Here is a 13,316-nt window from a genome sequence, read left to right on the forward strand (position 1 = left end):
CCTTAACTCTCCACACTTCATCTCTCTTCTCAGCAGGACGTGGGAGCGCCCACTGAGACCTGTCTCCAGAGAAGTCATAGTCCGCTGGTTTAAGGAGGAGCAGCTGCCTCGCCGAGCTGGCTTTGAGAGGAACACCAAATCCATCGCCCCCTGGTTCCACGGTAGGATGGCTTTTTGGGCCCCTAGGGCAGACACCACCCATCTGCCTCCTTCCGGGGTTGGGAGGAGGTCCTGAGGGACCGCTGTCATCAGGGCGAGTGGAGGACTTAGGACTTTGCCACTTTCTCACCGCCCCCACAAAGACTGGCCAGCCTCCCAGAGTTAAGGATTGGCTCTCCTGGTCACCTGGGGGAGTGTGGCATGGAGGTGGGTCCTACGGCTGTCCTCTGTTTGCTCGTTGAATGTACTGAGTTCAAGGCACAGATTTTGATTTCCGCAGGGCATGAGCCAAAATGCTGAGTGGCATCCATCAAGGCCTTAGGGACCAAGGCAGACGTCTCGGAGCACAGCCCGGGGGAGACTGGATATGGCTGGGGATTCTGAATGTGCATTCATTCTCCTCTCTGTGCTGGGGAAGGACGACCACGATCTTGCCCACTACTCCCTCTCACAGCCTCCTTGGCCATCAGGGGCTCCTCAGAGGCATCTTCTCTATACTCACAAGATGGGGAGCTTTCCCTGCACCGGGAGCTCCTGGTGGGCAGGCCCGCATCCTGTGGTCTGAGCCTGCATCCCAGATCCTGACCGTAGGTGGGCACACAGCAGGCTTGGCACAAACACTTGTTGATTTGATGACAGAAGAGCTGAATGAAGCAGTCGGAGTTACCCAGTCGTAGAACAGGGAGTTGGGAGGCTCCCTGGAAATGAATAACTCCTCATTTTCCAGATAAGAAAGCAGGTCCAGATTGGGAGAAAGTTTTCATCGTATTCACCAATAGCCTTATAAAGTCAAGTATGTAGAAAGTCAAGTATGTAGAAGAAGTCAAGAATGTATCTCAAGCTTATGATCCCAGTCCAGTGATCTGAACCTAGAGAGGCCTTGAACCGGGCAACAGGATTGTGATTTCAGCAGAGATTTGCTACAGTGAGATAGGAGTCGTTATTGGCCGTCAGCCTCTTCTGTACCAGTTAGCTGTTGAGACATAACAAGTTACCCCAAAACACAAGAGCTGAAAACAAATAAGCATTTATTGTTTATTCTTAATTTTTTGAGTCAACTAGGTAGCTCTTCTGGTATGAGCCAGGCTCAGATGATCTGAACTGAGCTTACTCATGTGTCCCCGCACAGTGGGCTGGTCTCCTGGGTGCTGGCTTACCCACGATAGACTTGCCTGAGACATTTCCTCTCTGCTCAGAAGGTCTCTTGTTCTCCAGCAGCCTGGCCAGACTGCCAGGTTTCTCTGGATAAGTTGCATGCTGGCCTTGCTCCTGGAGTCTTCCCTCCCTTATCTGAGCTGAGCCCAGGTTTGTCTGAGGACTCCCATGGTCAGAATGGATCTTTTCTGTTGTAATTAACGTCATCAGACCCTGACCTGCCTTTGCTTCTCTTCTGCCTGCCTCCTGGGAGCTCCGCCAGCCTCCACCTTGGCTGTGTCTCCCTTTGCATTGTGAACTAGCTCCCTGCTTCCTGGCCAGCCTCCATGTGTTCTCAATTCTATCTGGATGGAGAGCTGCCCTCAGTGTCATGACGGGCCCTCTAGACTGTGCCTTTCTTATGGGCTAATGGGGAGGCCCTCACAGGCAAGTTGTGGGCATGGCTCCAGCTCCAGAAAAGGCATGCAGACATCATACAGGGGTGAGCAAGGCCACATGCACCTTCATCCCCATCTGCAGGAGCCCGAAGAGTTTGTGAGCTATTGAGTGTAGGTGGTAGCTGTACTATAGGTGGGAAGACTGAAATGTAGCATTGTTCAGGGACTGTCCAAGGCCATTAAGGTCACAGAGACACTACCCAGCTCATGTAGGAATGTCTCCACTGGTCTGCCTGTTTCACTCTGGCTCCTCTACAGTATATCCTTCACACAGAATCCTGAGACTATTTCAAATATAAATCAGATCCTGCTAGTCCCTTGCTTAATACCTTTATATTTACAATGAATTTCAGACTCTATGCTGGGGCCTGTAAGGACCTAGATGATGGGTCCTGCTTCCTGTTCCAGCCTCATACCACAATTCTCCTCTTGTTCATCTTGCTTCACAGCTCTGGCTTTTTTCCTCTTCCTCAAACAAGCCATTTTCTTTTCTACCCCAGGCCCTTTGCACTTGCTTTTGATCAGCTTGGTATTGCTCTTTTCCTAGCTATTTGCATGGACGATGCATTCTTATTTCTCCTCAAATACCCTTTCCCAGAGAGCCCTTTCCTGATCCTTACCTAAAGCAACCTTTGCCAATTTCTCTCAACTCACTATGCTCATCTCTTTAAGAGTGCTCACCCAGTTGATACTTATCTTGTTATTTGCTTTTGTTTGTTCTCCTACCTGAATGTAAGCCTGTGAAACTAAGGACCTTTTTCATTTTCTCTGAATGCCTAAAGAATGGATGACGGTGGGAATGAAGTACTGGGTTAGATCCAGTCTTCCCAGTCCCAAAGATAGACATTGCTTCTCCACACTGGACCCTGGTAGGTCTGGTAGGTGTGTGGGTCTCTTGAGGGTCTGATGAGTGAGGTTAAGGGGGAGCTGTCCGCTTATTACCTTCCTCCTCCCTCGCCCCACCTTCTCCAGGCCTCCACATATCCTGCAGGATGGAGAGGTTCCTTACGGCCCAGAAAGAAAAGAGTCAATGTTCATGGGTTACTGGCCACACAACCACAAAACCGACCCTGGGGGATTCCCTGCTTTTCACTTCTGTCCCAGTTACGTAGCTTCCTTTGAATTGCTGCTTTCCTTTTTGTTCATCCATTAGAAGCAGGGAAAAACATCCGTGGCATCTCAGGCTCCTGCGCAGTGCGGCTCTGAAGCTCTGTGGGGTGGGGACTCCGGGGGCCCGAGGTGCTTGCGGCACCAGCAGCGAAGGCAAGACAGAGGTGCTCAAATTCATCTCTAGCTTTCTTTTCTATCCTGATGAAAAAAAAATGTAATTTTTATATTGTCACAGAACAAACAGAACCATGATTTAAGTCTCATAATTTATGTAACTGATTTCATGTTCTCTTGACAGTTCTATCATAAAACATGCAGGAAAGCTGCTCGTACACAGACTGGAGCTATTTAGTGACAAAGTTTTTATTGATCTGTGACAGAATGAAAGAAAAAAGGCTCATGGATGACAGGTGGACAAACTTCTTTACTTGGAAAGGACTGTTGTATTCTAAGATGATATCCTTTCCTCAACTGTAGTGTGAAAATGTTCTATCTTTTATGAATTGGTGGTGATAGTAAGCGGTAGGTATTTTTATGTATTGCCTTGGCTCGGAAAAGCAAAAAGCTAGCATCCCTGTGTTGGTTTCTAAACTCTTGAGAGTAACTTTGCTTCATACCGAAAACCCCAGATTCTGGAAGTACTGGTACAGTGCAGCCTCTCTCCCCGTGGAGGCATTCCCTGATGGCATCCTTGAATGCCTCCCCCCACCAACCCTGCCAAGTCTTTCCAGAGACAGAGCTACTGCCCATACTGCCCACAGGCAGCTTGTACCCTTTTAACTGTGAGGGTGTCTTTGCCAAGGTTGGCTGGGGGCTCTGTTCTCAACAGCTCTTGGTTGGACCTGTCAGCAGGGGCGGCTGTGTTCCCCAAATTTCCCACGCCACCCCCTCCCCCCTGGCCCCCAGGACCAGCAGGCTAGCCCAGGCATGCTCTTCTCAGGGATCAGAGAGCCAGTGGCATCCTAGGCTTATGAATATAGTCTTTGAAGCAGGACACTGTCAACTTTCACCTCAGAACATTGGTCATAATATGTCACAGAGTTCGGGGGTGGGAAAGTATACTCTGCTCCTTTTCTGTGAGGAACTGCGAAGCTGTGTGTCGAAGGGTGTGAAGACAAGGAGGGAAGGAGAATTTGAGCTGATAATGTAATCAATTACAAACCTAATATACATCTTTTCTTTCCTGGGTAAAACATTCCTTGTTATTTTGGCTGGATTTTAAACATTTAAAAAATATATTTTATTTATTTATTTGAGAGAAAGAGAGAGAGAGAGAGACAGCACACACGAGAGAGGGGAGGGGAGGAGCAAGGGGACAGGGAGAGAATCTCAAGCAGACCCCACACAGAGAATGGAGCCCGATGTGGGACTCGATCTCATGAAACTGAGATCATGACCTGAGCCGACATCAAGAGTTGGGTGCTTAACCAACTGAGCCACCCAGGCACCCCAGTTTAGCTGGGTTTTAGCTGGAGTTTAAAAGTGACCACTGTGGGGGCGCCTGGGTGGCTCAGTCATTAAGCCTCTGCCTTCGTCAGGTTGTGATCGTAGGGTCCTGAGATCAATACCAGCATGGGGTTCCCTACTCAGTGGGGAGACTGCTTCTCTTTCTCCCTCTACTGGCTATTCTTCCTGCTTGTTAGCTCTCTCTCTCTCTCTTTCTTGCTCTCTCTCCCTCTCTCTGCCAAATAACTAAATAAATACATCTTAAAAAAAAATGACCACTGTGACTCCTACCTAGTTCCTTCCCTTCCCTCATACACATTTGGATGTGTTGTATGCTCCAAAGGGTAATGTGGACGAGGGGTCTGAAGACATGGGGCCCACTCTAGAACCTAGCAGCTCTGTAACCTTGGTGTGTCCTTTAAATCCACATCTGCGAAAATGGGATTTTAACATCAATTTCACAGGACTTATGAAGATCAAGCCAACAAGTGTGCTTTGTCCACCCTAATGAGCCATGTCGGTGTGAGGGCTGATGTCTCTCGGGGTCTGAGGTGGGCCACCAGAGACCCTACCCACTCTGGGAAGCAGAGTGCAAGGATGGAGAGTGGAAGGAGAACTTGTTTCCTGCTGGGACCAAGGAGTTCTCTACTCTCCTCTGTTAAAAAGGGAAAGTGGTAAAGTTATTCCTCCTTTCGTCTTTGTTCATTGTCACGTTCTAGGGGTTAAAAGAGAGCCTTCTTGTGCTGCAGAAATACTCCCGAGAAAAGCTAGTACATAGGAGCTTGGCTTTGGGGGGAAAAATCTATTTTTGGACTTCAACATGTATCTAAAATTATTAAGAGCATCCTCTGTCTGAACATTGGCTCAGTCGGACCCCATTTCTCTTCCTGTGCTTTGCTTGTAGAAAAACAGTCACAACGTGATCCATGGTTTATTGTTTTGGCAACGACCCACTGGCTGACTCACAGCTTGCCCTTGGGGCTTGATGGGGAATGGTGCTAGGCAGTGGCTGATGTAGCTGGTGTTGAAAAGCTCTTACCACAGGTCCCTGTTCAAGTCCTGGGAGTGGATCTTGAAGGTGGCCTCACCTGCATTCAGGTGGGGTTTTATCGTATAAGGACAAAGTGGGGGCATCCCTGGGGAGGAGGTACTCCCCCACAAATCTAGACAGTATAGTCTGCAGGGAGCTCAACAGTAGGTGGTGCATGCAAAGCTTTCCATGCAAAGCTTGAGCTCCCAGTCGTAATGGGCACTGCTTCTTACCTTTCCACACTGTGACTTCGGAGCATAATTAGAAGACAGGAATGTTGAAGGTCCTAGTGCTTTGAGGTTCAAGAATGGGCCCCAACCTTCAGCCTTCTTGTTCACCTTGCTCTTGATCACAACGCATCTCAACGTGTTTGAGGGAAGGGAAGGAAACAGGGGTCATTGTGGTCATTTTTAGTGACTACCCGGGGGAACGTTTGTCTTGGAAAAGTCTTGGTATGGGATGGATGGGAGAGCAGAGCCACCACTTCTCCATCTCTTAAGTTCTGTCTTGAGAAGAGGAGATTCCTGGAGAGGACAGAACCAGAGCTGGGGGCTAGGACTTAAAAGAGAGACATTTCACTTCAAGAGAAGAAAGCTTTTTGGTGGCTATAGCTTATTATTGGGCAGTGTGGCTGGCTAGAGGGCTCACTGCATGGGGGGAATGGGGACCTTTAAGCTTTCTTTTCTTGGTTCCCAGGATACAGTGTGATTCTGAGCATATGTTCTGCTGACATCACTCCAGGACCACGGGCTCTGCTCCTGCAGACCCTCTAGAGCCTTCTCTGGTGCTCTGATGCATTGAAACTATGTCCAGGGCATGGGGCTGGCCACGAGGGGGCACCTGGGAGTCTATGGGCTGAGAATGAAAAGTGTTCTTTCCTGATGACTGTCGGCTTCTTCACCTTGCTCATTTCTCTATTGTTGGTGGTGTTTCTGCTGTAGGCGCTGAGGTACCGGCAGTGGGGACCCCCTGTGGATGGCCCTTCTGGGAGTCCTGCAGGTGAAATCAGACTCACCTTGTGGAGTGGGAAGAATGGTGTCCAGAAGGTAGAGGCTGGGTGGGACTGGAGTCTAGACTCAGCTCCTCCAGCTGTGTGCTCTGGGAGGCTCCCCTCTTCTCTGAGCTGCAGAGCAAGGGGCTTGGATTGGCTGACTGGTGCTGACCGTAGGCAATCGTCCTGGCATGATGTTGCTGTGTAGTCTTATGTGTTTGCGTGGCGGTGTAGACGTAAAGGCTGGCTTGATGGGCATCCCCTCACAGGAAGTCTCAACTGCTCCTGACCCAGTCATGGTTTGCTTTTTACAGGCGACCATCCTGAGGCCCAGAGAGCTTGAGAAACCAACCCCTGTTACCCACCTTAAGCACAGCAGCGGGAACGAGATGCAGGGCTTCTGGATCCTGGCCTTTTCCTAATTCATTTTGGTGGTTCCTTGAATATACTCCTACCTAGGGAGGAAGATTGGGGCACAGATGTCTTCCCTCTTGATTCACTGTCCCTTACTGTATATTCATTTGAACCTGTTCTTTTTTTTTTTTTTTTAAGATATTATTTATTTGAGGGGCACCTGGGTGGCTTAGTGGGTTAAGCCTCTGCCTTCAGCTCAGGTCATGGTCTCAGGGTCCTGGGATCGAGCCCCACATCGGGTTCTCTGCTCAGCAGGGAGCCTGCTTCCCCCTCTCTCTCTGCCTGCTTCTCTGCCTACTTGTGATCTCTCTCTCTGTCAAATAAATAAATAAAATCTTTAAAAAAAGATATTATTTATTTGAGAGACAGACCGAACGAGAGGGAGAGGGAGAGAGAGAATCTGAAGCAGACTCTGCACTGAGCACAGCCTAAAGCAGGGCTCGACTCCCACAACCGTGAGATCAAACCAGGAGTCCGATGCTTAACTGACTGAGCCACCCAGGTGCCCCTCAGTTGAACCTCTTTTAGATGCAGTCTGAATTCTTTATTTTAAATCTCACCCCTGCTCATTCTGTGACCTTGTGGAGTGGAGTGGCCACTGGTCTCATGGCCCAGCTAGAGGGGATATCTGGGAATACCCTGATTGGCCTTTGGGATTACTCTCAGAAGCTAGCTTTTCTGGGACCGAGATGGAGAGAGTGAGCCAGCTTGGGTCCCGTCCTTGGTGTTCAAGATCAGTGGGAGGATAGGGAACCATGGTGAGGCTTTGGAAACTGTTGCAAGGTGGCAACCAGCATGGGGGACCCGGGCAACAAGGACCCAGGCATTAAATCCATGCTAAGCAAGGAAGGGCTGCGGAGAAAGTAGTCATACCCACTTTGCGGTTGTGTTGTGAGGATTAGGTGCATAATATCTATAAAGTAGTCAGAACATTCCTGACGTGCAATAAATGCTTCCATTTATCACATGGAATAAATAAACATGGTAGCCTTTGGAGAGGCACATCAGGATTTGAATATATAAATGGTGGCCTCCCACCCGGAGGCTAGGCTATCGCTGTCACTTGGAAGTAAAGGAAAAGGTGACATCAAATGATTGCACAAAAGAAAGATGATACTTATTTAATCTTATTTTAAAAGCACAAGTCTGAATTTTCTTACATCATGCCTACAATCCCCATCTTGAAATGTGTTTTGAAAGCTTTGAGAGTGATACGGGGTCATTGGGAAGGATGACTGGCATGTTTCAGACCCATCGTGACAAGTCAGATTGCCGAGCTTCCTCTCCCAAGCACAGTGTGGAGTGGAAATTTTCCACCAACTCGGATCCCAAATGCAAAAATTTCTAAAGAGAAGAAAAAGTAGGTCAGTTGACCTACTTTCCTCTTAAGTTATTGCTTAAGCTGTTCCAGCTAAGAAATAAAGGAATCTTTTTTCTCCTTAAAAAAAAAAAAATTGTGCACTGGCTGTAAAGTCTCAAAAAAGGATTACAAAAGAACAGCAATATTATTTTTTGCTTCAGGAAAGCGTAGATCGTAATGGTGTTTTCAAGATCTTAACTCTTTCCTTTCGGCTATCTGTAGCTCTGTGCTTCTGATTTCAGTCTGTTGTGTCTTGTCCACCTAGCACTTTTGTTTCGGTTGTTTGCTGAGATCTTTGTCTTCTGATCCACAGGTGGGGGCAACTAAAATGCATGAGAAGGGCTTGGGCCTTCTAGCTGGATTGGAGAGAAGTGAAATTTCCTTTCCTGTTGGATTAAAAAGAAAAACAGAGTAACCGCAAACCGTGATGTCTGTTGATGTAATTGATTTAATATTCTTCTGACATCCCCGTCGTATTTCTGGTGGTGACAAGAGATCCCTCCTATCTTCCTAACTCTGGGAGGTTTCTGTCATAGGTTAGAGCCTTCTTCAAATCCAGCAAGCTCTTTTGGGGTTTTCTTTGCTCCAGGCTCTGTAGTCTAGTTTCCCACCTGTTCCTAGCCCCAAGCCCATCCCAGCCCTGGTACCCAAGTGCCCCAGCTCATGCCAGAGCCATTGGCCTCCCAGTTTCCTGAGGGCAGGCACAGGGCTGAGCAGGAACATATAGTGGGGGGTTGGGTGGGGCACAGCTGCTGTCTTCAGACTACTAACATCCCCAGCCTGTGAGAGACCTTGAGGGCTCAAACCCTTGAGGTCAGGACATGGAGCCCAAGGTAAAAATCACAAGGGCTGTCTTTGGCACAGTCTGATGAACTTTTCAGTGGTCATTTGTCCTGAGATGGAATAAGTTACCTCCAGGAGTCCTGAGCTACTGCTGGGGTTTGTAAACAGAAGCCAGACAGCCCTTCAGTCAAAACAGTGAGAACATGCATTGTCCCGTCTGATGGCGATTAGGTCAGACCGTGTGACTCTTCTCCCCTCACCTTCCCACTGTGGGCTGTTCTCTCTCTGCTTATCTGAGAAACCAATATGGTGGCTTTGACATTTGCTAGAGAATAAAGTCTAGTCACTATAGTAGTTGAGAAACCTTTCTGGAAATGAAGACTCATTAATATTTATGTATAATTATTAACAGTTTATCAGACTCAAATTACCTTCTGCTCCGTAATTAAGTTCTTTATAGATTTCCATGCCAGAGCATTTGCTTACGGGTTTCATTTCAAACAATGATGCCACTGTTGGGTGTTGTGATTCACGCTGCGTCTCACCAGCCCTCAGAGGTGCACGGGGCAGGAGGATGTCGGCTCCCCATGGGACAGTCTAAAAATGCTTCCCAGAGAGGAACAACATGGCTTTCATATGTAATTAATGTAGTGTCCTCCTGTAATTGGCCCCAATACACCGCCCCCTGCAGACAGTGAGGCGTTACCAGCACTGGTGCAGTCAAGTTGCAAGCTTCTGCCTACAAACAAAGTGGAATTCCTTTACTTTTCTATATTTCTCCCTGTCATGAAGTTACCACCTCCACTCCCCTTCTTCCTTTCTGGTAGTAGGGAAAAAAAAAAATAAACTCTAGACCATTTTGTTCAACTTCGTCCTATTCAGTGGAGTCGTCTTTTTCGGGAAACTGGGTCTTTAGGATTTTCTCCCCTTTCTGCTTCTCTCCAAGAGGGCATTGGAGAATTTGGGGCTTCTCTCCAGGGTGAGGAGGCTGTTGGGGACAGGGTTGCTGTGCAGATGTTCGGCCTTTGTCTTGCATGAGATTAGGTGGCTGAGGGAAAGGAGAGGCTATCCCTGGGTCTCTGCTGCCAAGCCCTGTACCGTGTATGGGGCTGCGTCCATCTGGAAGTTCACAGAAGCACCGCCTGGATCACTGACATCCCTGGAAAGGGGGCACTTAACCTTGTACTGACCCTCAGGGGTGCAGTGTTTGCTCTCCATGGGATGTGGCTGGTCGACCTCCCCTGTGGGGTCATGCTGGATTTTGTTTTAACAGATAATTTATGAAATTTTTACTTGGTGCTGGCTATGCCAAGGAAACATTTCCTTGACTCCTGCCCCTACTGTCTGGAAGAGGTAGAAATACAGGCAGTTAGGGAGGGACACAGTGTTTATAGTAGGCCAGACACTTGCTCACATTTAGTGACTTATTTAATCCTTACATCATTGCTGTGTGCTTCCTGTTACCATTAGCCCCATTTCACAGACAAGCAAGCTGAGGTACAGAGAATTGAGGCCACTTTCCTGAGGCTCACTGTTAGTAAGTGGGGGCCATGGGGCTCAAACCCTGGCAGTCTGGTGGACTCTAGAGTCCACACTCCTATCTGTAATGCCGAACAGCTTTGTTGCCATCTCACAGGTGAGGGACTATGTTATGTAACTGCTCTCGGGGGCACCTGGGACTGGGGGGGGGGGTAAAACTGGGAATTGTCAGTGTTGGGAATTGTCGAATTACTTGGGCAGGGGCATGAGGAGGCAGGCTCCCCATGTAAGGCATTTCTGTAATTAACTTAATGATGATTAATATTAAGCTTCTGTTGTGTTAGACACTGGGCTAAGTACAGGACATTTGGTGGTGAGTTCAACTGATAGCTTCCCTGCCCCCATGGAACTTAATATTCATTTGCAAATAACAGAAAAAAAAAACCCTGCTATAATCAAGAAGAGAATTTATTTTTTCATATGACTGAAAAATCCAAAGGTAGGGTTGCCTTCAGGCTTTGCTTGATCCAGGGAACTTAAGGTTTCAGCATCTGAGTTTTCTCCGTCTCTCAGCTCTGTTGCTCTATATGTTGATTTCATGCCTAAGCAATGTATCAGCTTGTGGTTGCCATGTCCCTTTTGCTTAGGTTGAAGTCCAGCAGACAGAGGACATGATTTTTTCTCAACACTCCCAATCCTACTAGTCCCCACTAGTTGTTTGCTGGGTCTGGTTGGGTCAGGTGCTCACTTCTGAACCAGTCACTCTGGCCAGAAGCACAAGACCTCTCTGATTGGCCAGGCGTGAGTCACATGACCATCCATGGGGCAGAACAGAATCCATCCCATTGTATCGTCATAGACATGAAAGGCGTGGCTTTCCAAAAGAAAGTCGGCATTCCCTTGGCAGGAGGAGGGCAACTGGTCTGGAGAGGGCAAGACCAAACGATGTCTACCACAGAGAAGACAACACCCGTTCTTTGTCCTAGTGAAACTGTCAGTCCAGTCAGCAAGATGGGCCTGAAATGAACAATCAACTTACACTTTAAGTCGAATCTAGGGCTATGCAGGATCCTTGGGTAGCCAGTTTCAGAAGTCGTTCTGCTACATGGTTGCAATCCTCCGTCCCAACCGTGGTGCTAGTGATTTGAACCGGGCATGTCAGCTTGGAGCAGGTGGTCATGGGCATGGGATAGTGCCCCTGGTGCATGGCTAGATCTGGAATCTAGAATCTTGTCCAGGGAAGCCCTTGTTTCAGCAGTTAGCCGTGGTTAAATTTCATTTGGAGTTATAAAAAATGAAGGCATGTGGACTTATTCATCATAATCTCTGTGGCTTTAGGATGCTTTAAGAAACCGTTGAGAATGAAGAGCTTAATAATTCCAGCCTCTTTAATGATATCGTCTGGAAAGTATGGCAATAAGAAAGGAAAGTCACAAAAATGAATGAGAAATAGCTAACCGGTTGATGGGGGATTTGTTGGCCAGTGAGGCGTAGCTACCATGAGAGCTGCAAGAAATATGCCCATCAGATGAATTGAAACTCATAAAAAGTAAAACGTTGTGTCTGGTCCCCCTGCGTTTCATTCTTTTCAGAGAAAACCCTAACAGAGAAATAAAAGGAGCTCGTTTGGTTACTCAGGTTAATTTCCGAGCCAGTGATTTCAGGGATTGGTCTGGTGGTGGAAGAGAGGCTGGGAACTGAATCCAGGATTTGTTAACATAGGGATTTATTGGTCCCATACAGCCGAGCGTCTTTTGGAGGTGTGCTTGAAGTGCCTTTCCTGTCCTGGGGCTGCCACCAGTTAGCACCGGTGGAATCAATATTTTGATAGCAACTTGAAATTGTTGGTGTTTGAGAGCATCTACATGGGATGCAGGGAGATGATTAGGTGAGGCTTAGTGAAGGTGGCGCGAGAAGAAGGGAGTCAGGAGTTGCTAGCCTCACCTCGCGAGGGTGCTGGTTGCCTGCGATATTAATGTGCTTGTATTGGACCAGGGAGAGCAAGCCTGGACTTCTTGGCTATGCTGGCCATCTCCGCTTCTGCACTCCCTGCTTCTTACCCTCCTGCTGTGCAATCGGGGATGGGGTAGGGGGAAGGGGGGCAGATGCCCAGGAAGGCTTCTGTCCCCGATCTTGTGCATAGCTTTTTATGCAGAGGCCCAGCAGAGGGCGCTGTAGTTGGTTGACTTGCCTCTGTGGTTCAGCACTCAGAGGAACCTTGGACTGTTTTGTTACAACTTTTGTCCTTCTTACGAGTTAGAGATTTTTCGGGTCTGTCTGCATGTCAGCGGTTCTCAACTTGCCAGGGATGATTGTGCTCCGTGGGGCAGTTCACAGTGTCTGGAGACATATTTGGTTGTCTTTACATCTCCATCAAACTTTTGAATTGTTGCTAGAAAGATAGTTATACAAGTATAATTTCTTGCTTACCTGTTTTTATAGGTGATCTTACCTTGTATGGACCTTTGTGTCCTACTAATGCCTAAAAAAGAACCCTCAAAATTTTCAATTCCTTTGGTTTTAAGAGTCTCTTTCAGTTTAACTCAGTTATATTCTAGCAAACATCCAATTTTTCCAACATCACTCCCCTTCCCCAGTGGCAACTGAGTGTAGGGGAGCTCATAGCTTGGGAAGGAGCCAAAGAAAGGTCCTGGTTGGTCCCTTATCTCTAGGCCTTCTCTGTTTTTACGAATCTGATGGTCTGCTGCTTCTGGAATCATTTGTGAGTGTTGGACACTGAATATAGCTGGGGTCTGGGGGGTCCCCTTCCCCACACTGATTATCCCTCAAACTTGACTTGGCTCTACCCTGGCTCTTGCTTGGCCTCCTGAGTTTCAACAACTTCCATCAATTAACTGTTAGAGAAGACCATCCACCTCAAGGCCTAGGTTCTGGGGTCACCTTGCCTCTTTTCTGGGCTATGCTTTAAATGATGTTTATTTTCTAAATAAA

At 47.8% G+C, this 13,316-nt stretch overlaps 1 protein-coding gene across 7 annotated transcripts in view; it reads left to right on the plus strand.

Moving 5' to 3' along the window:
• SH2D4B (SH2 domain containing 4B) overlaps window positions 1-13,316 on the plus strand; it is an 82,683-nt gene that overhangs the window by 53,047 nt on the left and 16,320 nt on the right. For 3 of the 7 annotated variants that reach the window (XM_047703605.1, XM_047703609.1, XM_047703608.1), the window contains exon 6: window positions 34-161. In XM_047703605.1, coding sequence (XP_047559561.1) covers window positions 34-161 — 128 coding nt within the window. Of the gene's footprint in view, window positions 1-33; window positions 162-6,278; window positions 6,384-8,415; window positions 8,656-13,316 lie in introns of those variants that run through there. The other 4 variants (XM_047703610.1, XM_047703607.1, XM_047703611.1 and 1 more) reach the window with 4 other exon arrangements.

Source organism: Lutra lutra, chromosome 14, assembly GCF_902655055.1.
Source record: "Lutra lutra chromosome 14, mLutLut1.2, whole genome shotgun sequence".
In the NCBI taxonomy this organism is placed as follows: Eukaryota; Metazoa; Chordata; class Mammalia; order Carnivora; family Mustelidae; genus Lutra; species Lutra lutra.